Consider the following 27,749-nt stretch of genomic DNA (forward strand, 5'->3'; position numbering starts at 1 on the left):
TCCGCAGCAAGGATGGCAGCCTTCCTTTGGGATACACTCGACCCACTCCACAAGGTGTCGTGCATCTTAGTAAGAATTCACTCACTTAAGTGTACGATGTTACTCAGTCCACGTCCTAGCTGCCCGCGAGACAAGTACAATCTCTCCTTATTGCTTGCCAACACGTGGACATGATTCTCTCGGAGTACTCTCCGGACAATAAGGTCCATTTCATCGTACTCACTCGGCTCGAATTCGATCAGGCCAACGTAGTAGTTCAGCAATGAGATGGCATACTCGTTCAAGGCATGAAATAAGTTCCGTGCATTGAGCCGAGTCTGACATAACATTGCCGCCCTACTACGCACACCCTCCACTACACACTTTCTCGTTTCGGGTGTGATTAATGAGGCTGGACTCTCAACCACACCAAGATACTTATATCCTTGGTGTTCCTCCAAGACTTTGACTAGGTCACCGCACACAGGGGTGTTAGTCGCCGACTTGTTGTAGTTGAGTTCCAACCCCACGGCCTTCATGAAACCTTTCAGGACTTTGCCCATCGAGTGGAGGATCTCTGAAGACCGAGCGAACAGCTTAATGTCGTCTATGAACATGAGATGGTTGGTGCTAAAACACCCTCCTTCATGTTCGATCGACATTTGTTCGAATTGGGCAGTGAGGACTCTACTCAGCGGTTCTAGGCAGAGGACAAACAGCAGCGGAGACATGCTGTCGCCCTGTAATATGCCCCTCTCTAGCTTCACCTCGCCTATATCGCATTTGTTGTAATGTAGATGCACGTTCCACCTGTCCATCACAGTTGCAACAAATTTGATAAACCACATTGGCAACTTAAGCCTTCGCAGACACTCAACGAGGTAGGCATGATCAACCGAGTCATATGCCTTCTTCACATCCACCCACATCGACACTAGTGAGTTTCCGTGGGCTCTCGCGAGGCATTTGTTGATCAGTGCCTGCTCCTTAGCTCCCTGGCAATCCCGCCGAGTACCTAACTGGTTCTCGGACAGAATCCCATTCACCTCCACAAAATTTCTGACCTCAGTAGCCACCACCTTAGTCATCAACTTGTACAGGTTGGGCATACAGGTTATCGGACGATAATCTGTCGGAACGGAAGGGTTATCTACTTTAGGGATCAAATAAGTGACCCCAGTACATAACCACTCTGGAATCGAGCCAGGGTCTAGTGTAAACTGTTCGATTGCTCGACACATGCAATCATGGATAGGTTTGCAATTTTTTATAAAGAAATTATACACCTTATCGACCCCAGGTGTCTTCCAGTCAGAGAGACGGGTTACTGCTTCATCGAACTTCTTGCGGATGTCAGTGACACCACAAAACTCGGTCATCAAAGGAGCATCGGGTCCACAAAACGGAAACGACACACCCTTGCGAGGACGTGCTTTCCACATACTCCCCCATGTATCAAGCATTTCGGCCTTTTGCTGGGTACCCTCCTTCGTCTCTCCGTGCAACCGACGATAGAACAACCTGCGATTAAATTCAAACAGGTTGTTCTCCCGCCTGCGCTGACACCGAGACTCATGAGTTGAAAGCTTCTTCTGATAAACGAGAATCAGCTCCTCCCTCTCTGCCCGGACACGCCTCAACTCGTGAGGTCCCATTTGGCAGCTCGTTCCCGACGAAGTAAAGTACGCACCAAGGGGGGAGTCTTGCCCTTGACCCCATTGCTCACATTCAAAATGTGCCCAGTCAGCGCTTCCAGCTCGGCTTTCCTTGCGGCTACTTTTGCGGCAATGTTTTCTCTCCATCTACTCTTTGGGGCAGGCCTCTGAGTGATTTCATCATAGGTTGTCTGTGCCGAGTACAAATAGAGAGAAATCTCGTCCATTGTCTCCGGAGACATACTTTTATTATTAAATGGCATTGAATAATTTTGTTTAGATTCAAATCTGGACCAGTCTAAAAAATTACCTAAAAATTGATTCCTAATAATAACCAAAATATGAGTAAATCACTAATAAAGAAAAAATTTAATCAAAATCAATAAAAAACAACCGTAAAAATACTTTTTAAAAAGCGATAAATAAATTCTATTTAAATATTGAGGGAATAAAAGTATTGATGGGTAGAGTAAAGTTGTGAAGGTAGGTTAGGAAATGAGGGGCCACACAACGGGCACACCGAATTAGGGTCAAGCAGTCGTCCATCGAACGGTGAGACTCCTTTGGGATATCACCAAAAAATCTTCTATGTATTTCCACAAGAGAAAAAGACGGTTCTCTCATATAACTTTGCTTTGTTGGATGATAAGAACTGTCCAAAGTAAAATCCAATTTCCTCCGACTGCCGCTGATTACCCCAGCGGTCAAAAGTCCTGGACGGGCAGATGGTTTTACGGTAGGAATATGCGGAGGCAGCGCTCTCTTTTTGGGAGTGGAGAAAGAATCGCCTGGAGAATCCTTCCTCAATAAGTCATTCGTGTCAAGAATTCCTTTTTCCCGAAATAGAGCACGAAATATGTCGACTGTATCCGCTGAGAGCAAATCAGAGGAAAACGCGGAAGGATTAATCTCTGAGATCTTAGCCATTAGAAGAGGAAAGTCGAATCTCTGCCCATTGTGTGCGATCAGAACGGACTGTCCTCCAATATGGTTCAGAAAATCACAGATAAGGTCCACAGAAAGTTTTCCAAAAGTACGAATTGGTTCTAACTCGTCGTTGTAAAGTCCAGTTAATTCGCTTACATTGGCAGGAATGACACGGCCAGGGTTAAAGCAAAGGGTCATTGTGTTAAGAACACGAGGAATTGTCCTCTTCTCCCAATCATGAAGGAATGAATCACAACTGAGAGCAACAAATGATATTTCCGTAATTCTATTCTTCCCAGTAAAGTCATTAAGACCAATCGATTCAATATCCATAAAAATGAGCGTGTCGATGCTCTTTAAGTAGGAGCACTAATGTTTAAGAATAAAAGAATTACCATGTTTGTCATCGACGTGATCTGGTAAAAAGATCTTTTAATGTAACTTAACAACATGGCTCATCGTTAATTAGAATAGATCCTTGCGACTTTTATATTTATATAAATAATATGTTATTTTGTTTAATTTAATAAATGTTAATTTAAATTTTGAACATAGAGATTTTAATTTATTAATTTTCGAAAAAATCCTTTGAATATTTATGCTAAGTATTTTTGAATATTTAAATTATACTTAAAGTTCACATAAACAAAAACTAGGAAAAGATTTAAATATTCGAAAATAATCATGAATTATGCATGATTATAAAAATGCGTAGGTAAACGAATTTTTAAAGAAAAAAATCCACGTCACATTCTTTGAACAAAACATGACGTATAGATTGATGTATATAAAACAACCCTGAACTGTCATTCCAAATGAAAACTCAAACTTATACTTGGGGGAATAAAGGAAAATGCAATAATTGTAAAAAAGATGTCAATTGGAATATGAACATTTCTTCTGACACCGAGTTTCGCACAGCCTACAATTCCCCCAGACGTGGAGATCGAGGAATTCCAATTCCATATCCAGAAAACACCACTTGGATCTGTTTTGTTAAATTTTGTTAATATTTAGTACCGGGCAACCCATATGATACAGATGCCGACGTCTACTTGACTCAGACTACTAAAAACGTTTATATGCACGTATTCTAAAGTATTTAGTGGCACAAATTCTATACGAAAATGCCAAAAATAAGGAGCAACATAAATAAATTTACTCCGCGTCCAAGAGGTGATTGTAAATCGAGGTGTCTTAGATAATGGAATATTTTACTCAAATAATGTAATGAATCAGCTCAATGACAGAATGACCAAAACCCATATAAATTGGTCTGCTGAAAATGCTTCTGCATTGTTTACAAAACCGTAAAATCTCGGAAATAAAAAAACTAACAATTCTTAATATCACATCAATTTATTGAATTTGAATAAAAAATTTGTCGTTTTAAAAAAATAATAAAAAGTCTATTTCTATAAAGATCAGCACAAAGTTCATTCTTTTTACAGTTCAAAAGTCTTTGCACACAGTTCATCTATGTTCTTATAAGAAACAATCATGTTTACAAGGGTCCTCTACTGATGTTAAGAAAACGTGCATATTGAGGAATTTTTGAGTTACAAGTCTATCTCATGTTAAATGGGTACTATTTGTACTTTCATACGATAAATTAATTCCAGCTTTTTGGATTACATGAATGTATCTCCCTACTTTATAATTCCCATTTTACATCTTCTCACATCTATTGGCGCAGTGGTCGACGGTCTTCTTCTATTTCATTCAGTGGGGACACATTGAGTTGTGTCCTTTAGAGAATAAATTTATATCTTTCACAAGACAGAATAAGTTTTCAGACCGCGGAGATTTGTTGCCTTTGACCAGCCAGTTTTGAACATTCACAGAATCTTTTGTAACATTTTTGTATAAGATAGATGAAGACATTTTGAAAAATCTAATTCTATAGGTACTTGTTCTAAACATCGACCACCTGAGTACGGCCACCTTTCAAACTCGTTGTTTTTATTTCAATCGCTTTGGAATCCACCATGCAGTGAGGACATAAGACGCATTACTTTCTTCGCTCGCTCGAGGGGTTTCAAGAATAAGACACGATTCGAGAGAGTCTCTTGGCTCTTGATATTTCTGTCAATCGCTGTGATCCGATGGAATAGCTTGAAAATTTCTTGTGGTGTACGGATGGTTGGTTTACAAAATGGAATAACCATATCTATGGACGCATCTACTCAAAATAATAGTGAAAATTGTAATGGAAGAGTGGATTTAAATGTTCATGGTCGTCCTTATTCCTCCGGAAATTCACTCACTGGACCTCCCCAGCAGATATCGACAAGTCTGCTACCTCTGAAAGCTTTGTGTGACTCTGTCAAGTTTTCGAATCCTGGTGAATGGATGACTCAGCTCTTCGGGCTCGTCAAAGATCGGTTTAAGCGGATGCCTAGAGGAGGATGGCCTTTGACTGTGGATTACTTCAATCTGAAGTTTGAGAAGAAGAAATCAATATATGAACTAAAGAGGCTTATTTTAACCTTATATACTAAATGCTATGAAGAATTGTTGATTCAGATAGAAGAAAATAGTTCAATACCTTTTGAAGAAAGAATGCCTACTCCGAAAGTCCCTGCTCAATATATTAATCATCTGGTTATCGATTTGATTAACAGGGCTTTGATCCAATATACATCAGATAATCCTCTAAAATCGATTTATGACATTTCTACTTTGATATATTCCTCACAATGTACTTATCATCGAATTACACAGAAAGAATTTTCACATCAAACTGGGTGGACAATGTGAAAAGGAAGATTGAGTCTTTAACTGAAAATGAGTCTATCATTACAAAGTTTTTTACCTCAACAGTAAGTGATGAGGAGAAGAAGAAAGCAACGGATATTCTTTGCTCTTTTAATTATAAAAAAAATTGAAAAGTGGTGAATTTGAAAGAATTTCGACAGCCATGAATGATAAAATTAAAATTCTCAATAAGAAAGTGAATATTTATGATTCAAAAAGACAGTTCAGGAAGGATAACAGAAATTTTGAGTTGTATAGAAAATCCTTTTATAGAAGACTCAATTCTACCATCCAACATAATGAGTGTCTTGACACTGACCGTTGCTTGAAGTTTTGGACTAATGTATGGAAATAAAGAGATATAAGTGAGTATCAATTGGCTGTGAATAGAAGAGTCACTGGTGCCGAATATCTCGAACCTGATGTTAATGACACCTTCATTTTAAAGATCATCGAATTTCTCCCCAACTGGAAAGCTTCTGGCTGCGATGGAGTTTACAACTTCTTCATCAAAAAATTGGACTCCCTACATAAGTTTCTATTTGATGAGATCAGAAATATCATTACTGGAAGCAGTCAACCCCAGAGTTGGTTTTTTACCGGAATAACTTATCTTATTCCGAAAAAGGATAATTCCACTGAAGCCAGTGATTTCAGACCAATTATCTGTATGCCATGCCTTTATAAACTCGTCACAAAGTGTGTAAATGAGAAAATTGTTGAGTATTTGGAAACTTTTTATTAAAAGAAACAAAATTTAACTTAAGCTAGACTATTTAATTTAGATTCTCAGTCCCGATTATTGGAATCTCTCTCCTCCTTTTAGGAGAAGAGCTTGCAACCAGTTCCTCCTCACTCTCCATCTCCTAGTCAGATAGATTTTCTATTTGTCTCATATCTTTCACCGGCGTGTCACGGCAGCATGCCACTTCTGCAAGCTGGTAAGCAGCAGAGGCGTATTCTTCGGCAGATACTCTCACTCCATGTCTGTGTTCAACTACCATGCTTTCTAGAGTCCTTTTTAAAACAACAGATTGAATATAAGTTCTTGTGGCTTTTTCGATCGATAATTTGTCCATATAGTTTTTGAAATATCTCGAAACAACACCGTCCCAGGTCAAGACAACCGGGATAATCTTTACCTTTGCATCATAAAGTATCGAAAGTTCGTTTGCGAGCAGATCATATTTATGAAATTTCTCGATTTCGACTTGTTTGAGGCGATCTTGTGACGTGATGCCAACTTCAATTAAGGTTATCTCTTGTTTGGTTTTGTCATACACGAAGATATCTGGTTTGTTGGATTGAACTTTAGTTTCCGTCATGATTGACATATCGACTCTGATTTCAACATTCTGCGTCGATATCATGGACTGAACAGAATGAGTCTTTAATTTGCTTCCTCTCTTAATACCGTAGGTTCGACACAAATGAAGGTGAATGCACTTCACAACTTCATTGTGTCTCCGCAGATAATCACTGTTTAACATCTTCCCACACTGCGTAGCCAAATGATCAATTGTTTTCTTGCATTTTTTGCAGTGACTGCATAAAGATCCCATGGATGTGAAGAACAAAATCCTATCCTGCAAGAGACAGTACAATGCTTCACTCCGTGGACCATTATTTCCTTTAGATAACCACTCTGAGGATGGCTAGATCAACATTTTGTTCGTCCATGCATTTGAATAGAACCGAATGTAGCATTTTACAATTGATGTTCTGAAGCAAATATTTTCTTTGAGCATCTTTGATAAACTCAACACCCAAATTCTCCATGTCGAGAATTGCACACTTGGAGGCGAGAAATCCTGCAATTGTGGCCATATGCCATTTATTTGTTTGTATCACACGCAGGATTCCCGATCTCCGTAAGCATACTGTCGACTGTCTTTCTAAACTTTTCATGAACTGGAAAAGTATCAGTTCACTTCTGAAAGAGACTGAAGCAAGTCCTCTCCCAAGAGATTTCCGATTTAAATATAACCTCTCTTTATTTGCAGGTTTGAGATGGAGTCTGAGAGTCGTAAGAAGTTGTCGTATTTGACGGTCAATACAATCAAATTCATGAGGTTCAATATTAATGAGTCCGATGTAATAATTATATAGAGAAATGGCATGTTCATTTATAGCGTGGAATAAATTTACCGCATTTAATTTCGTCTTTGAAAGCATGGTTATCCTTTCCTTTACATTTCCAAGGATAGAATCCATTACTTTACTCTTAAGAACATTACTTCCTGCATCTTCAAGTACACCCAAGTAGCGATATCCTTTGACTCCTTCCAAAATCTCACAACAAGATAAAGATTTGACATTTGATGCTGACTTTTCTGAATTCATCTCCAAACCAACAGTTTTAAAGAATCCATCAACAGCTTCCATCATTTTAATTACTACATCTTCTTTAAGAGCGAATATCTTTAGGTCGTCAATGAAGAACAAATGATTAGTAGAATAGGTCAACATATTTGGGTCCTGTTGATTAATCTGAACCTTTGGAAACATGGCATTAAGAATCCTGCTTAGTGGGTCCATCACCATAACAAACAGTTGCGGAGATAACGAGTCTCCTTGTAAAATCCCTCGGTTCAACTTTACAGAACCAATTCTCCTTCCGTCAACATGGAGCTTTACAGTCCACATTCGTACAGTCCTTTTCACAAAGTTAACAATCCATAAAGGTATCCCAGAGCACTCCAACACATGAAATAGAAAGTCATGGTCAACAGAATCGAAAGCCTTCTTGACATCAATCCATGCAGAGTATAGCCCATTTCCATACTCTTTATTTAGGAATTGGTTAATAAGGGCCTGTTCTTTAGCACCCTGACACTGTCTCCTCGTACCAAGTTGATTGTCGGAAATTAAGCCAAATACATCCATGAACTCAGACAGTTTTCCATTAACACACTTGGTAACTAACTTATAAAGTGTCGACATGCATGTTATAGGCCGTAAATCTTTCGGGGTCTCACAATCGTTCTTTTTAGGAATTAGATATGTAATTCCAGTATAAAACCAGTTTTCTGGCATGTAATCACCGTTGATTATTTTCTTGATTTCAACACATAAAAATTCATGCAGAGATTCTAGTCTTTTAATGAAGAAATTATATATTCCGTCACATCCCGGTGCCTTCCAGTCAGGAAGATATTTAATGATCTCCATTATGTAATTATTTGTTAAATCTGGCAACATGTCTTCACTGCCGGTTATTCTTTTATTAACATTGCCCAGTGGCACGGATATTTCGCGCCTTTTGCTCCATAAGTATGTGGAAATATATAATCTAATCTCTGAGTGTCAAAACTGTTGTGTGAACAGGTCACATGAGTACAAATTATTTTCTTCATGGGTAGACGTAAAAAAAGCCTTTGGCTCAATCAATCACGAATTCCTTGCAATGATTCTGAAAAACTCCGGGCTTCCTGAATGGATAACAAAGTTTTTAATGTCAAACATTCCAAATTGGAAGGTCTCCCTCAAATTAGGAAAGCAGCATCTAGGAATTGTTGACATAGAACGTGGAATACTCCAAGGAGATTCCCTGTCTCCTCAGTTGTTTATTTTGACTTTGGATCCGTTGAGCAGATTGTTATCAGCTAAATACCCAAATTTATCAGTCAATACCGATCAAGAAAATTCAGTGTTTTTTTCTGCGAACCATTTTTTGTTCATTGATGATTTGAAATTGCTCGCCAAAGATGAGGTCACACTCGGGTGTATGATGAAAGACGTGGATTTATTTTTTAAAGCTTCGGGTTTGGAAAACAATTGTGAGAAGTCGGCAACAAATATGTTGTTTATTAAGAAATGATGCCAAGCTGCTGGATGGACTGGATAGTTACCGTTATTTGGGTGTATTGGAAAATAAGTTTAGTCAGGTTGTTAAAGAAGAAGTTTTGAAAAATTTACGGATTGAGGTTCAACAACGTATCGAAAGATTGTCGAAGACGAAACTAAATTCGGTGAATTTGTTTAAGGCAATTAATGAACATGCTTTATCTTTGTACAATTATTATATCGGCCTTCTGGATTTGGAACCGTCCGCTTTTGATAAAATTGATAAATTTGTCAGTATCTACCGCCAGTACTTCGAACAATAAATTTAAGATCAATTAATAAGTAAATTATCTCAAAAAATAGAATTCTAGTGTGAATTTCTATTTTTATGTGATGATTTAGCTTGGTGGATCTAAATATTCATATGAAACCAGCCTGTAAGGAGAGGCTATATTTGCCGAGGGATAAACTTGGAAGAGGGCTTGCCTCAATTACCTTCAGGTCGGAAAAAATGCTGTTCAACTTTCGTGAAAATCTGGAGAGGCGAAAGTTAATCTCCCCAAGAAAGGCAGCAATTCTGTGGGCCGAGCAGAAAAGAAAGTCCCATATGGCCACGATCACAGAATTCCTGCATTGTAAATATAGAACGAACACCCAAGGAGAGATAACCAAATCACTGAGTAGATTGCAGATTGATTCCTTACTGTCCAATATCAAGAAGAAAACACTTCACTCGAAGCTATCTGAATCCCTTGATGATAACAATTTTGATATTCAATCGTCTTCAACATGGCTTAAGAAAGGGAATATATCTCCTAAATCTGAAGCTATGTTTTCATTTCTTCAAGACAGGAATATTTTTTCAGAGACCCTAATTCAAAATGTCCACACTGTAAATCTCCCAATAAAACGGTTGATCACATGGCAACTAGATGCAACAGGATGCTTAATTCGGATTATACGAGGAGACACAATGAAATTGTGAGATGCATCCACATGCACTTGTGCCGTAGATTTGGATTCAACAAATCCAGAAGACTGAAAAATCACTCTGTCCAGAGTATTATGTGCAACACCTTGGCAGAAATACGAGTTGATACAACAATTACAACAGAGTTGAAAATTCAATATAACAAACCTGACATTTTCCTCTACGACAAAAGAGAGAACCTAATATGGCTTATTGAAGTGGGTGTGACTTCAATAGATAACCTAAAGAGTGTGGAAGTAGAAAAACTGCACAAATACGACATTTAACATTACATTTGGAATAATAGTTCTAACAAGATAAACCACAATAAATTTAAGATCAATTAATAAGTAAATTATCTCCAAAAATAGAATTCTAGTGTGAATTTCTATTTTTTTATGTGATGATTTAGCTTGGTGTACTAATTAAAAATTGTAAAAAAATTTGTCATTAATACTTATGAATTAGCTCTTTTAGATTTATAAATGAATAGTCACAAAATTAAATTATTTAATTATAAAGTATTATATTTTTACAGTTTAAAGATTTAGTATCAGCAAAATGTTTAAATAAATTAATCTAATTTAAGAAATCGTGTTAATGGAGGAATCACTGCCAATATTAAGTGCACCCCAAACAGTTCCAAAAATATTTCAAATAGCTAGAGTTCGCCAAAAAGAAGCCTCGGGACACTGGGAGGGGTCTATGGTCCAGTAACCCTCGGAATGCTGGGCAGTGTCATTTTCTTGAGAATCGGTGTGATTGACCTTCATCAATAAAATAGGATACATTGTGGGAAATAGCGGAATCGGGAATTCTTTACTGATTATTGGAATTTCATTTTCTATTGTTCTTTGTACAGTTCTTTCAATATGTGCAATCTCCACCAATGGAGACATTAGCGGAGGGGGAACTTATTGTAAAAAAATTTGTCACTAATACTTAGACATGGTCAGTCGAACTCTGGGACCAGAACTCGGCGGAGTCGTTGGAGTGATGTTGTTCCTGGCCCAAGTAGTAGCTGCGAGTTTATATATTCTGTCCTCAGTAGAAGTCATATTACAGAATTATTCTAAATATCTAATTCATGGTTGTTTTTAGAATTTTTTATATTCTAGGAAATGTATTTGGTCATTGGGACATTTACAAGTATGCATCAGTCATTGCTGCTTTCTGTCTGCTTGTCTCTTTGGTCGGAGGAAAGATGTTTAGTCGATTTACTAACTTTATTGTTATGGTATGCTCTTGTAACTCACTCAAGATTGTTATTTTGTGTATTTCCAGCGTAGTGGTATCATTTGCGTTCCAAAAATCTAAAGCCGTGGCAATTCCACGAAATAATATTATTGTATATCGTCTAAAAAACATAACAACTATATACGCAAATTACACTAGAATGTCTTTGAATACCTGTAAAGAAAATTTTTATTGTTGTATATTACGTAATAATCTCAGCAAGATATTCTCTTGATTACACATCTCTAAAAAGGACGAACTTTGGAGTCATATTTGCCATTTTCTTCACTGGGATGACCGGAATCACCAATGGGGTCAATCTTTCTGGTATTAAGTTTTCTAACTGCAGGTGAGTTGTCTACCCCGTCTTACAGCATTCCTGTTGGCACACTTTTTTCCTTCTTATCTGTTTCAGTTTTATATATTTTACTTGTGATACTGACTGGCTGCACGTGTGATAAGTCTATTCCAATATATCACTAATTGTAGTTTTTTACTCCAAAACAACTATGATTATATGAAAGATGTCAACTTACTGCCCTGGTCCATTGTTTTGGGACAATTTGCCACGTGTCTGTCCGCCTCTTTGGCCTCTCTATTTGGTGCCTCGCGAATATTAAAAGCAATAGCTGATGATGACATTTTTTGTATTTGTTTTCTATATCTTTAGGGAATGGACTTGTTTTTATAAAACGTTTAGTCTTGTTTGGAAATCCCGTGGGGAGTGTATGTTTCTCATACGTCCTCGTACAGTTATTCATGCTTGTTGGTTCTCTCAATGCTATGGCTCCTCTTTCGACGACGGTATTTCTAATTTGCTACTCCTCACTTAACCTTTCTTGTTTTGTCCTCCTTGTTGCAAAGGCACCAAACTTTAGGTTTTTGGGTCATTTAATACTCAGACCAACTTTCAAATATTTTCATTGGTCCACGTGCCTCTCTGGGTTGATATCTTCGTTGCTAATGATGTTTGTGGTTAACCCCATATATGGGGGAGTATGCATAGTTGTGTTTGTCGTACTTGTGATTTTGATGCATTTACGTACATATGATATTCAATGGGGAAATATCGGACAGGCCATAATATTTTTTATAGTAAATGTTTATATATATATTTTGGTTCGTAAATATCTACTGATGCTCGACAGTCAAAAAGATCACGTCAAATTCTGGCGTCCTCAAATAATTTTGTTTGTATCAGCATCGGGGAAATCAGATAGTGCAATTATATTCACAAATCTACTCAAAAAGAGCGGATTATTTATAATTGGACACGTCTTTGTCGGAGACTATGACAGCCTGATGTATTTTCCCTTGAATGTATCCACCATTTCCACCTTTTAGGAACTGAATTCATGGAGTAGATACATAAGGCAACTCTCTGTAAAAGCATTCCCAAATCTAACTGTGGCTCGGTCTCTGTCTGAAGGTGTTTTGTAAATTTAATTTCTAAAGGGATATTCAACATGACTTTTTTGTCGGGACTCGGAGGAATGAAACCAAATATCGTGGCATTTGGCTTTTATACTCCTTACTCTCACAGATCACACGAGACAACTTCGCATTTTGAAAATGAATGTTACCCACAAACAAGTTCTTGGTACAGTCTGGAGGAATATTTTCAAATAATTGGGAAACTTATAAATTTGGGAGTTTTTCTCAATCTTATATATTTTAGAAAAGTATTTGCATTTTACGAAATTTTGAAGATTTCAAATTGCCCATAGAGAAACATTCATGTAAAATAAATGTATGGTTATTCGACTTTTTCGGGGAAGGGGTCCCTTCTTTGGATGATATTCGAGTAAATTTCTTACTGCAAATGGGCTGCATTCTCAATATGACCAGGCCTATCCGTCCACGTTCCGAGCTGACGATATTCATTCCATGTCTAGAAAAAACAGATCCTAAAAATGAAGAGGATGAGCTAAAGGCATTGTTTAATAGTCTTCGAATTAGAGGAACTATTTGGTTCTCTATTTTATAATTTATTTATCAGTTGGGTTTGTGGGGACACATATTTTTCAGCACGCAATGCGCTCTATTTTCCGACGGATGCGTCCGACGTAATAAGAGTCGCACAACTAATTGAGGACCATCAGAAATCAGCCATAACCAATCTAATTCAACTGCCAAATCTTCCCTCGGATGAGAAATGTTATCTTCAGTATTACAATGTATTGAACGAAATGACGAGAAATTGCAAAAATGTAGTTTTTTTACATGGAAGTTCATTCGTTACTACAACTCAATTTTAAAATTATTTTGATAATAATTGTGTCATTATTTAACTAATAAATAACTGAAAAGAGTAATTTTCGGGTTTGCTCAGTCGACCATTTGGCAACTCGATGCAATATAATTCCGATTATACAAGGCGACATAACGAAATTGTTAAATGAATACACATGCACCTATGCAGAAAATTTGGATTCAAAAAATCAAAAAGGTTAAAGACTCACTCTACCCAAAGCGTAATTACCAATGATCGTGCTGAATTACGAGTTGACACTACTATCCCTACCGAATCAAAAATTCAATATAACAAGCCGGACATTTTTCTATAGGACAAAAAATTAAACCACATATGACTAATAGAGATTGGAGTGACGTGTGTGGATAATTTAAAGCAGTTAAAGTTGAAAAACTTCATAAATATGATATCTTGGCAAGTGAATTAGAAATCATTTACAAAGCCAAAGTCAAAATACCTCCGATTGTCATTACCTGGGATGTAATCACCTCCAAATATTTTAAAATATACATGGATTTGATTCGCATTAAAGACAGTGATCTGGCGTATATCCAAACGATTGCATTAAAGAAGACGTTGGAAGGAATGTTCGTAGAATATAAACATGGTTTCGAAGACATAATGACTAAAGCATTGATTCTCTACAAAGATTATGCAGTGTGGAACACTCACCAAAGGGGAGCTAACTCGATGAAGAGGAGACATGATGAGGTGACAGAAAACGAATACAAAATAATAGCAAGAGGATCACGAAAGGTTATGGCGCTGTTCAGGGAGGCCCAAGACCAGTAAATTGAAAATTTTAATTAATCTAACTTTTAATTCACGCTTTATTTTTTAAGTCTGGTTTGATCAAATATCCAGGTTTGCTAATTATTAAAAAAACAGACAAATATCAAAATGCATGATTCCCTTCAGGAGTCCGTCTGGTCGTTCCCAATGCCTTTGAGACCAGCGGTTTCATTAATAAGTCTGCACGTGACCTTCTAACAGAGATAAAGGCACAAATCTCCTCCAAAACGTTTGACCACTAAAAGATGAGTTGACTATTCCAAATGATCTTGTTTGCCATCCTCCAAGGAAATTGTTTGTCAATCCTTTCGCCGGCGTGTCTGAATTAGTTCTAATTGTTTGTTTTTCAATTCACTTGTTCGCTTAAAAAAAATATTGAGAAAATTATTAAAGTGGCAAAATTTTTATAGGATAAAATGAATTGATTTTGATATTATACACGAAACGCGACAATAAAACGTCAAGTTTTTATCCCCCTTGTGCCGCGCCCTGGACGATTTTCTTTGTTGTTTCACGCTCTTTTTGAAACTGAAATTTTTCAAAAATCTAGTCGTATTTTAGCATCAGTATTTTCTAGTCGTATTTCAACATTTCCAGACCGTTTTGCATAAATAACGGCAGAGTTGTGCATGATCTGTTCAAAAACAACCAGTGCTTAAAAAGTACAACTCCATTAACTGGTTTGTAGGAGCGGCAAGATCCATTCTCAGGATATGTCTATCTAGTCCCGATCGAGCATTTCTTATAGTGATTTCCAAGCATTCAAACTTACATTTAGCGTTTAGGCTCTTGCTGCTGCTTATTTTTAGATAACGTATCTCCAGTATGCATTTTAGTTGTGGTCTGTGAAAGGCGTCTATTTTTGAAGTAGTTTTCTAATATTATAAAAATTAATCTTAAAACAAATTTTTAATTTAAATAGTTATTATAAATTTTAAATGAAATTAAAGCTGTAATATAATTTGTTTAGCCAAAACTATATAGAATATTAAACTCAAAAGTTAGTTGGTGATATGGAGAACATAAACACAGTGGTTGTTAACACTGGATCAATAAATGATCTGGCAACTAGTCCCATCTCTGATACTACAATAGTAGAATCCCATTCCTCACAAAATGTTCAAAATCTCACGGAAGAGTACATAAAAGAAAACAAAGAACTCGACCGAGCTGTTATTTATATCAAAAAAGTAAAGGTACATTATATCAGCTTCAACTCACTGCAGGATCACTTAAAGAACGATCCGGAAATCTATTCCGAGTTCCTAAAGGCCATGTCTAAATACCAAAACGATATCACTGCAAGTACCCCAGAAACTAAAGGATGGCTGTTCAAACCAGAAGACGATTTTTTGAATACTGTGAATGACCTTCTCAAGGGAAATGATTCCCTCATTGACGAATTTTTTGAGTTTTTACCCACAAATCGGCGGTCTCTGTTTGCAAACGAATTCGTGCGATGTCATGATTTGGGAGAATCAATGAGAAATATTTTATTGCCTTTTACTCTTCATTCCAAGGCAATGGCGCACGAGGAAAGGGACAAGACATTGCAGAGACTGTGGCAAGACAATTCTCCTATCAAAACCAAAAAGCCTTTAAAGACTCAAAAAATCATCCAAATTGACAAATCTCCTCAGTTTTCAATACCCAGAATAGAATGTACGTCAGAGTCGTGTTTTTTCAACATTGTTCGACACGTTCTTAATAATGATGCTGTCTTTGAAAATTTCCTACGAACCATTGTACTATACATGGACGGACTGAGTGATTATAATGGAGTGATTTCACAAATTACGAAATTTCTCGGACCATACCCGTCTCTTTTGAGCACATTCAAGTCTTTGTGTTGGGACTGGGAGGGCAGTAACGGCGAAAGGACTAGAAAGGATGTCATTTGTGATTCCTCCAAACTTGAAGATTTTCCTCCTGATGGGGACTGTCCAAGTTACAAGCGGAAGTACAATGGAGATGTCCAGAATAGTGGGGTATTTTCTGAAGTGAGAGTTATCGTGATTATCCAAAGGTTCTCAATTCTACATTCGTATGTGTATCGGCTGGTGACGAAGACGGTCGGCGGAATACTAATTCCAAAAAGAACTACTACGAGGAACAGCTGGCTAAGTATGTCTTTTAGTTTAGTTTATTCTACTTTGAATATTAAGCATCTTTTTAGAGTCGAAGAAGAGCGATTTGAGCTTGACTATCAAATAACAAATTTGTTTGAAGGAATTCATTGTCTTCGGGTGATAATGGAAAAAATTTTGGCAACGGAAGACCCTGAAAAAGTCTCGCTTCCACCATCACTCGAATTAGAGTCCCCAATGTTAATATACGCTCTCCTTTACAGGTTATTTATTAGTTCTATAATTACAGAACATATCGAGACGCCTCTTTAGCAGTCATGGAAAGTATGGCCAAAATGCCATATAAAGTCATTCCCGTCGTTATTGCACGGTATTGGTCTTTTTATTGACTTGTAGTTTAACTGCCACTCAGGCTGATTTGATTAAGAAGAAGGAGGACATGACAGACGACTGGAGGAATACACAGAAAAAGGCCCATCTGAGAGCGTTGGATTCTCAGAGTGCACAATTCAAGCAAAACGATGTAAAGAATTTTTCAACTGACTATTTGATGGGTGAAATGAAGTCTCGACTGGTTTTTATTTGAGGACCATTTTGTAGAAAGACAAGCACCCTGGGAGTCACTCTCATTTCAAAATGGACTACAGCGATCAGGATGTCATGTCAGACTCAGCAGATTTGATAATTTATTATATTAAACATAAAAATGAGCCAGACTGTTCAGACGACTATGTTGATAATGCAATGTACATACTCTACAAATTTATTCCCAATTTGTTTTGTATTGGTCGAGATAAAAGTTAGTCTTGTCTATATTTTTTAGCTCAAAATGGCCAAGTTCAAAAAAGTGATTTATTTCATTGTGGGAAACATTGGTATTATTTCTTTCGTATATACGAACTGTTGTGCAGTCGTCTTTCACAACTACAAAGGGCAGCATGCTTAATTCCTTCATACGACACAGGTAATGAGAGCTTGAATTACTCTCAGAGTGTACTAAACCGGAAATTTGTTATATTCGATGCATAGGCTTGATCCAGCAATTCATAACGAAAGTGATTGACTCAAACAAGTTTGAGGACGGAATTAGGGGGATTCTGGGAGTCAAGTCATTTCACATATTCACAGTTGACAAACTGATTGCTGCAATTGCCAAACATGTATTTATGTTCTGTTGATAATAGCTTAAACGAATGATTGCCGGAGAGTCAACTGGCACCTCGTTCGTGAAAATATATTTTGACAGGTCCTACGATACTGAACTCGCGCCAGAACTATCTGCTGTTCCACTTTTGTTTAAATGTTCATTTGTAAGTTGTTGGCTTTTTTAGTTTTTAGACGAGAAATCCTCTTGTTCTTGAGATTTCATATCTTCGTCGTCTCAAAATATCTCCGATAACAAAGAACAGTTTCTTCAATCAATTGAAGCCTAATTTAACTCCATATCTTGGAAGGTTTTTGTTCATCTTGTTAAGTTTAGGAACTTGCGCAAGTCACTGAATGTAATTAAAAGTCGGTTTGGATACAGTTCTGAGAAATATGTTCAGAACGGTGATTTTATATAAATTATACATAGAGATATTATTTGACGGGAAGTGTCAGGGTGATGATCACATGTGTTTTAGAATGAAGAATCGTAATTTGATCAAGAAAAATGTAAGTTATCTTAATTTTTTTAGTTTCTTCAGTCGAGACAGGGAATTAGTGCAGGAAAGTCAGAAATATTTGATTGGCTTCATATTGTTTACTGTATGAATAAATAAGTTTAAAAAACTGCGTTCATTTGTTTTGAGAGGATAGTGAATTAGCTATCTGGTATCTAGCCAAAACGTGGTAATCATGTGCGTGTTGATTTTTGAATTATACAGTAAACATCGGTTAATTGCATAACATTTGTCCACGGAAAATCTTATGCAATTAACCGATATATGCAATTAACCGATGTTTTAATAAAAATCAATAATTTTTTTAATAGTCAAGAAAAGAAAATAATCAAAAACGTTTAAAAAAATCATTAATTTTGGACTGTCTAGTCTTCTGGCAAAGGCGTAGGACACTTTTTTCTAGTTCATAGAAGTTTTCCATATCCATTTCACTTGTTAAATCGCTGTTAGTAAGAAACTGGCGTATTAATCTGCATGCACCCATAGCCTCCGAACTGGTTGTTTTCACGGGTATGGGATCTTCATCGTCCTCATCATCTTCACAAGAAATATCTCTTGACATTAAACATATTTCTTCATCGTACATGATTCCGATACATTCTTCATCCTCATTAGCAACATCCATCGTTATTTCGTTACATTCAATGTCACTAAACATATTTTCCCCCACTTCCTCATGGAATCCAGCCTTACGGAAACAGTTGTAAATTGTTGCTATTTTGACTTCCCTCCAAACCATTTTGAGCATGTGTAGCGCATCCAAAAGAGTGATAGAATTCACAACGGATTTGAGACAGGCATCGTCTGAATCAATTACGGCAATCACTCTTTGTAAAAATGCCAATCTGTAGTTGTGCTTTAGACTTTTTATGATCCCCATATCACATGGCTGAATGCATGCGGATGTGTTTGGTGGAATAAAATACAATTTAACATTTCTTCCCATCGCGTCGTCTTTTTCGACTCAAATTGATGCAATTAGATTCAGCCAATAGCATAATTTCTTCTCTATTCTTCAAAATCCGTGAGACTTGAGACTGAGAACAGTTAAATCTTGCAGATAGAGCTGATTGAGTTTGACCTCCTTGAATAAACAAATTGATTATTTCCAATTTTTGAGAAAATGTAAGATCACGACGTAACGAAGATGACATGTGTAATAATAATTAAATTTTAAAATTACAAATTATAATTATGCAATTATGCGAAAATTTTTATAAGAAAAAATAGTAAATGTTCCCAATGAGAGTATGCAATTAACCGATATGCAATTAGCCGATATTTTTTCAATGGAAACCATATAAGTTATGGTTTTAAACATGAATTTATGCCATTAACCGATTTATGCAATTAACCGATATGCAATTAACCGATGTTTACTGTACTTTCCTCTCCCCATGATTCTGAATTTGAACGGCACTTGTGATGATTCTTTTGTATTAACTTGGTCTTTATAAGAGAAAATAACTGCGGAATGAAATGATAAATTTATCTCCTGCCTGAAGTAAAATAGGCCTAAAGAATCTTATATTAGCATACGAGAAAGACTTAACAAATTAAATATACCGTTCTACCTGACCTTGTATCCAAGGGACACGTGGTCTTCCACAAATGTGCTTAGGGCCAAACTTTGCACACATTTCCTCCATCATATTGTTTTTAAACTCCTTTCCATTATCTTTTTGCAACATTAATGGAGCTCAAATGATCATAAAAATGTTTACAATACTAGGTACTATTTCTGTGGCGCATTTGGTTCTAACAGGTTCTACAACCCCATATTTTGAAAAAGAGTCAATCAAAACGAGAATCTGGATAAATCGTAATAAATACCCATTTAAAGCTGCTATTTATTTCTGAATATCTTCTTAAATCGATCAAATCAGCAATGTATCTATCTCTTGGGCCTTTTGCAATAATAGGAGTGATAACCGACCTAGTAGCTAGCAATTTTTTAAACTGAAATCGAATAAGTTAACTAAATACCTGACAATAAGCACATTTTTTTAATTATTTTGCTAGTCTATTACCGAGTTGCATCATACACCCCTCGACATTAAAATCCGGACAAATAATAAATCGTCATTTTTATTATCAATTTTATTAAATTAAAAACTTAAGCATGCTAATATCATCTATATTTTTTAATTTTAAAATATTTATCCATAAATCTTTTGAAAATATTGAGAATAAAGCAAGAACCGATTTTTTAAGACAACAAATTCCGGACAAATGTCAAAAAATAAAATATTAGTAAGGAATATGCTTTCCTCTCGATTTATATAACTCTAAACTACGAGTTTTCATCGAAGTTATTAATTTTTGAATAAAATCAATTGGAATTTTATTCCTAATTTCTAATATTTTATCCTTTTGTTGATGTTTCTTTTTTGGTCGATTTTCTGTATCATCCCTCGATAATTCGTATTTAATTTTTGACCAAATATGTTCAATGAGATTCATATCGGGGGATTGTGCCGGCCAATCGAGTAAATTAATTTTGTTTGCAGAAAAATACTCCTTTGTTGTTTGCGAAGTATGACATGGGGCATTGTCTTGCTAAAATATAAAGCTGTTTTATCCCATTTTAATGGCTGATTTTTCCAGACATAAGTTACGCCGACGTGACTCACATCTGGACTGTGACTTAACAATTAAGATTGGGTTATTGTCAGTGGTTAGGTCATTAAAGGAGAATTTATTTGAGATTTTCCGTTGGTTAATAATCAGACTTAAAATAAAATCACAAGGCTCATTATGAATGACATAACCCTCAATTTTATTTAACCCCATTCGCCCCTGAAATTGGGAGGAATGCGGCACGAAAAAACCGAAAGACCTCTTAGGGTCACACCATAAGTTAAAGAGTGAGTTAATTTTATAAGATTTTCTTATAGCGGTGAGATACTTGCAATCCAAAACGACGTGCGTTACTGTGTGTCGTCCGTCATGACAGATTGGACAGGACAGTTTCTATCATTCTTGAAAAACTTTATTCTCTGTTTGATCAGAGTGCCGATTGTCTCAGTCGAGTTAGCCTCCAAGTCATTAAGCGGAGTATCCACTCGAAGAGTAACTTCATTTCATATCTTCTTGTTTTGTCGAAAAGATCAACAATCTCGTCTGAGCCAAAATTAACACACTTCTTTTTGGACTGCTAGAGATGACCTCAAATGTTCTTAAAGTACGGCGTCTTACACACAGAAAGCGATATTTTTCAAAATAAGTCATGCAGTTCTAACTTCTGCGAGTCGAAAAGTATGCCCGTTAAGACCAAACGGGCTATATGAATCCATGGCAGAGGAAAAATATGTCAGGTCCTCATTCGATTTGAACTCTAATCAGTATCCACTGGAGGATAGTCGATACACACGTTCGTAATTTTGGTTGCTCATAAGGATAAATTATTTATGGTAATAACAAGAGCCAGTGGCATAGATTTTGTTAACATCAAATACACCACAATAGTATTTACAAATTAAACTCATTTAAGAAAATTTGAAAACCAAGATTTTAATCAATTTTTTTTAAATAACAATATCTAAAAGTAAAAAGATAGCTAAGCTAATTAAAGGCCTCACGAGACACCCGGCCAGCCTCGCGAATGGCGAAGCCGTTCCCTCGGATCACAGCAATCGACAGAACCTCTACAGGGCAAATGATAAGCCGACTTTGCCTATAATTTCAGCAGTGACCACAATCCTATTACAGTCTAACCTCTTTTTGGAGCACCTAGTGCCCCAAAAACAGGGGTTTCCCCAGATAAAGGGGTTTTCTAATATTAACGAAAAAAACTAACGTTTTGTTAATTTAAAACCAAAAGATGTTTATTCTTGATTTCATTTAACAATTTTAGTCTTTACTTGTCGGGAAATGATTCGTTATTTTCGCTCCGAATTTGTACTTTTGAATTAATCGATCCATTGTCAACTTCTTAAAATTATAAAATTCATTTAATATCTCTGGAGCATGCTGCAAAATGCCATCTTCCATTGCATTAATTGAAAAAATTAGTTCCTTGATAGATTGACATTTCATAACTCCGTCATATAATGCGTTGTCATTTTCTATACCAGAGATTTTTACTGATATAATTTCGACCTTGTCGAGAAATGAATGTTTATCACTATTATCGGGTTCTCTGAAGCCCTCAGAACCTTCACATCCATCAAAATTACATATTTCTCGTTTGATTCTAGAAATAGTCCCTTTGCTTGTGTTGAATTTGTTTAAAACTTGTCTTTCAGACATATTTTTCGTTTTTAAAGCCTTTGCAATCTCTAATTTGTCTTTGACAGAAATTCTCTTCGGCATAACAACAGAAACACGTTATTATTAGTTATTATAAAATAAAATTCAAAAATTATAACTAAAAAATACATAAAACATTAAATGCCCCATAACGGGGTTTATCTTATAAAGAATAAACAGAAAAACTCCTAATAGAAATTCAAATTGCCCCAAAACCCGAGGGTGCCCCACGTCCGGGGTCGCCCCAATAAGGGGGTTCACTGTATCTTAGACTTAAGAAGAACTGTCGCCCGAAGAAATGCTTAATCAACTACAAACACACGGACTTGACTCTTTACAAAAATCTAACTGATCAATACCTGCAGAATCTTTTTTCTGGACAATTACACTTATCTGGACAAAATAATTCCCCACGTCAACAGTTCTATCTTGGTGGCTCATTCTATGTCTGCTTCAAAACATCAAAAAAAATTCTCGAGAAAGGTTGGCAAGGCACGCCTAAAAAAAGAAAGGATTCAACTCAAAAAGTTTACCAAACCAACTTTAAAGGTCATGCTTAAATTGAAGGTTTTAAACGAGGAAATAAGAAACAAGGAGCTTTATGCACAGAGAAAGAAATAGTCCCGAGTGCTTTCCTCCATGAACAGAAAAAGTTCGACAGCATTAATTTATAAGGCCATCCGGGAAACGACTTGCGCTAAGGATAAAAGATCGGAAGATGACCACAAGAAAAAAATCTCAACAATTTTATGAATTTTTACGTAAAAATTTCACACAAAGACCACAAAAATTCGGTCCCCCAATCAATTTTCGAAAAAAAATTTTATCCCGAAGATCCCATCAAAAATCTCATCCAATCTTAAACTATGGATATCAAACTTTCTCGGTGGTTGGAGAGGCCGTGTTTGCATTGGTTAATCGAGTTCAAGATCACGCCTCCTCCCAAACGGGGTTCCGCAAGATTCCCCGCTCTCATCCATCCTGTTTAATCTTTTTACTGGTGAAATGCCTCTGCCAGTTAACGAAAATGATATTTTGTCACCGTCCAGATAGGTCGGGGCGCCAGATCGGTTATGTATAAAATTTTTAATAAAAACTACCTTTCGAAAGTTATTTTCTTTTTCTGTTCATTCTTTTGTTGATTTTAGTATTATTTTTGCCAAAATATTGAAGTTACTGAGTTCATAAAAAACCAACATCCAGCCATTTCCAGATAATTACCGTATTGATTTTGCATTTTATTTAAAAACGCTTTAACCAAGGTTAGCCAAACAATTCTCAACAATAAAGTTTATTAGAAAAATCCATTTTTAATTTTTAAAAATGTTGTAAATTTCTATTTTTATTATTAAAACTCTAAAATACAATCCGGCCTACGGCCGGATGATTCAATGTGAATATTTTTCCCTATGCGGCCTTCGGCCGCGTCGAATTTGTAACAATGGCACAATTATTTCACAATTAAGTAAATATGACACGAGAAAAAACACAGAACGAACCCCATGAATATTTGCAGTTAAAGTTTTTTTACTCTGCTAATATGATTCCTTTGATCTTTTTCATCCTTTTCATTAATTATCGTTACGAGTTCTCGATCCCTATTTTTCACAATATATTTTTGTGCAGATATCTCGTCGTATAATGGGTATTTTCTATAACCCGGGTTTGCATCCCCATCATGGCGTATTAAAATTTCATCGCCACTTTCAACTTCGTCATTGCTATTTTCTCCACGCATGTTTTATAGCATCCAAAATTTCCATTTGATGCACTCGTGGAGCCTAATTTAAATAAACAAATACACTACTTCAATAAATTTTAACTTAAGTTCAGTGTCTTCAATACAAAAAAAACGCAACTTTGGGCCATTTTTAGAAATGTAGGTGTTGTTCTCCTTGAAACTAAATTTTTTGGCATATCTCCGTATTCGTGCCCTTTCTTCCGAACTCAAGGAATCATCAAGGTGGCCTGATTCCAAATACTCCCTAATTTTTTCGAGGGTGTCTCGAGTTAATTCAACTAAAACCATTGATTAATGCTAATCTTTTCAACTTTTTAGAACTTTTTTATTAATAAGATTTTATTTTTTTATTATCAATATTTTTTTGCAATGAAATGTTTTGTAGGAAAAATATTTGTTTTGTATTTAGATAATTGACCTGACCGATCTGGCGCCCCGGCCGGTCTGGACGGTGACATATTTTGATTTTCTATGCTGACAACATCGCCATTGCCATTTTGGGTGTTTCGTCAAGGCTACAACAAGCTTAAATATATTACACAATAGTATCACTGCTAACCGCTTATCAACTTGCCTAAAAAACTCAGCGACCTCTTCACTTTAGACAGAATAAGTCAGTGGTTCTTACCCTGGACAACAACAAAATTACGTTTGGCCGGACTCTGAAAATCCTAGGAGTTACTTTCGATGGCATGTGCTTTTCTCCACACTTGGAGAACTCCTTAACAAAATCCCAAAGAAAAACCAACGTATTAAAGTGTCTCTCTTGACTTTGGAAGTTTGAAAAGCACCCAGTACTTGGATATCTATACAACCAATACATCGTGCCTTGTTTATCGTATGCATGTACGTTATGGGGGCAACTCCATTTCCTGGTCCAATAACAGGAAGATTGAGGTGAGCCTGAAAAAAAGCTCTAGCACTACGGAGCGTTGAACAAAAGCCAAGCTTTCAACTTCTACAGGCATGGAAGCCCTCTTGCTCTCCTGCACGGGTACTCGTGAGGAGTCAGGATCACGAAATGTTACTTTTCCTGTCTTTCATGTTTCTAATGAGAAATTGTTATGCTCTTCAATCCAATCAGTTTTCATATTATCACACAAAAAATAATAAGATTTCAAAGTTAAGTTCACAAAAGAATTTTCTCTCTTAAAATCAATTGACTTCCGAACCTATTCAAGGGCCTCAAGCATGATTTTGTTAAGAGCAAATGGCGAGGTATATAACCTGCGGACATGAAGCCCGTATGTATCTATCGTTGATCCACACTAGCAGGAATGAGAGTTACAAATTAATAGTCCGAGTCAAAGGCATATTTAAATATAACCAGTAAACGTCAATTGACTGACACTCGATTTTTTGACAAGATCAAAATAATAAACGTCAATTGACTAATATAATATTATTTTTCTGACCGCAAAAACAATCCAAAAATGAACTATCAATTTTGTTCTGACGCCAGAAAATTAGTTAGACAATGTGTAGTATAATGTTCATCCAACTTGGAAAGATCACCAAAGTAGTAAAAGACACCTGTTATGACACTATTCCTAAGTACAGTTGATTTTTACAATAAGAAACAATATCAAATTTAATTTTAAATGTATTCGTAGTGAGAAATGTATTTATTTTGAGAAAAATAAACTGTTATAGGTTTATTTAATTAAAAAAATATATTTCTAGACATTAATTATTTAGGTAAAATCTGATTTAGTATTACTTAAATTATGTTAATAACATATAATAAATTAGCGCTTTAGTTCTTATGGATTTGAGGTTGTTGGTCACATAATTTTCTTAATATAGAGAAACTGACAAAACTTCTGTTCCAGAAGAAAATCTCCCACCTAACCATGCTTCTATAATCCAAAGAAAACTAAGGAGACAGAACATATATTTCGACTCAGGAGACTACAACATGGCCAAGGCACAACTTAAACCTGGAGTCGATAAAGATGCAGCTTTAAAAAATGCCACAGGCTCTCAGCACCCCACTCCTGCAGATATTCCACGTAAGCTGTCTGACACTTGTATAATGGATCCCAATGTTTCAAAAGATAAACACAACTAATGATTTTTGTTCTCTAAAATTTCTTTTTTATATTCGACAAGTGATAGGGCAAATAAATTTTGCCAATAAATCTAATGACATGTATTTTGTAGGTTTTCTGCAGCGACGTGAAAGGTCTTGACTCTTAGGTCTTAACACAGTGGTCATCCCATCGGGTCTTCTTCCGTCCTCTACGAAAATCCCTGCAGGTTCCAATTGTGTGTGGAATCCAGCAGTTCGAAGAGATCGACAGATGATCTGGTTCAGTTCGGAATGCCGTGAGGAACGTCCAATTCCGTTTCGACATGAGAGGGAGTGATATCCAAACTCGTCAGTCCACACGCCGCACCGGCATTGGTGTTTTTCATAGACGCGTAGACCGAGGCGCAGACAAACTCCAATTCTTAAGGCTTCATCATTAAGAAGCCAGCCAGTTGTATTACAAGGGTAACAGTTTAGCCATGCGCCGCTTAGGGGCTGGCTGCCCGCTTGTAAACAAGCCAACCTTCTCTGGTCCATGGTTTTCTTTAGCCATGAAAACGTATTGGCGTGGACTTTCGACGTCCACTCCGATTGGCAGGTCACATCAGATGGCAAATGGCAATCCCAGCTTTTCCCATACGACGACGCAATCATCCACAGCAAATGATTTCCTCTGTTCGTTTATTATTATTATTATTTGCAACATACGTAGAATCATATTAGTTATAATTTTACTCGTGCAGCATTAAAAACAATCCTTTGAACCAGCCTCCTCCAACCTCCTCTGTCGTGAGCGAGTTTCCTCAGCTCGTCCAGATCCTCACCACTCCTTAGCCTTTTTTTCACACATTTCAGGTCTCCGTCAAGTGTTTCCGGCAGCGTAACACGTGGACGTCCACGGAAGCTCGATCCCTCTTTCAGGAAGTAGCCCTCCATTGCTATGTTAGCTGGGGCAAGCATGTCCATTCGTAGAATATGGCCAAATAACCTCCACCGCATATTGACGATTTCCACACTCAGAGGGCCAGTTCTGCATCTATTGTATAGCGATTCCTGGTTGATTCTTATAGGCCAGTTCAATCCCAGTAGGGATCTAAGTTGCCTGCGGTGAAAAGAATCGAGTCCACGTTGTTCAGTACTAGACATTCCCCAGGTCGCCGAATTATATGTCAGGATTGGTTTGACAAAGGCTTCATACATCCTCAGACGAAGTGACGTACAGAGTCGTCGTTTGCCGATCCACTCTTTCTTTATCTTGTTCATCGTGGCCCAAGCGAGAGCCTTTCTTCTGACAATATCATGGCCGTCCCCAAGTAGAGAACCGAGTTTGTTCGTTTTGCGCCAGGCTTCACTTGAGCTGCTCTCCATCCTCATGATTTCAACGATGTCGGTTTTTCCAACGTTCATTTTAAGGAACCATCTGTTCAGCTCAGCAGGTGCCACTTCAAGGAGTCGAAGTAAGGCCGATTTGTCGTCTGACACGAAGTCGACGTCATCTGCATATACAATTTCGACGATATTGCCAGCATAGAATTTTCGAAGGTCTCGTAGTGCCGTCTCCAGATAGATCACGAATAGCAACGGCGAGAGGGCGTCTCCCTGAGGGGTACCGACGTTG

General features: G+C 36.8%; 4 protein-coding genes across 4 annotated transcripts; 1 reads left to right on the forward strand and 3 right to left on the reverse strand.

The window, feature by feature from the left end:
* Positions 1-2,063: 2,063 nt before the first annotated feature.
* LOC115229578 (three prime repair exonuclease 2-like) lies at positions 2,064-2,894 on the reverse strand. The gene has a single exon (XM_029799908.1). The coding sequence runs from the start codon at positions 2,892-2,894 to the stop codon at positions 2,064-2,066; it is 831 nt and encodes a 276-aa protein (XP_029655768.1).
* A 3,290-nt stretch (positions 2,895-6,184) lies between these two features.
* Positions 6,185-6,880, reverse strand: LOC115229579. The gene has a single exon (XM_029799909.1). It carries the CDS (start codon positions 6,878-6,880, stop codon positions 6,185-6,187), a length of 696 nt encoding a protein of 231 aa, XP_029655769.1.
* An 11,025-nt stretch (positions 6,881-17,905) lies between these two features.
* Positions 17,906-19,053, reverse strand: LOC115229580 (tigger transposable element-derived protein 4-like). The gene is made up of 2 exons (XM_029799910.1): positions 18,501-19,053; positions 17,906-17,973 (listed from the first exon to the last, which is right to left on the reverse strand). Exons 1-2 carry the CDS (start codon positions 19,051-19,053, stop codon positions 17,906-17,908), a joined length of 621 nt encoding a protein of 206 aa, XP_029655770.1.
* A 5,899-nt stretch (positions 19,054-24,952) lies between these two features.
* Positions 24,953-26,170, forward strand: LOC115229581 (alpha-endosulfine-like). Its single transcript, XM_029799911.1, has 2 exons — positions 24,953-24,996; positions 25,906-26,170. Exons 1-2 carry the CDS (start codon positions 24,953-24,955, stop codon positions 26,168-26,170), a joined length of 309 nt encoding a protein of 102 aa, XP_029655771.1.
* Positions 26,171-27,749: the final 1,579 nt, after the last annotated feature.

The sequence above is a fragment of the Octopus sinensis genome, unplaced genomic scaffold (assembly GCF_006345805.1).
Source record: "Octopus sinensis unplaced genomic scaffold, ASM634580v1 Contig13104, whole genome shotgun sequence".
In the NCBI taxonomy this organism is placed as follows: Eukaryota; Metazoa; Mollusca; class Cephalopoda; order Octopoda; family Octopodidae; genus Octopus; species Octopus sinensis.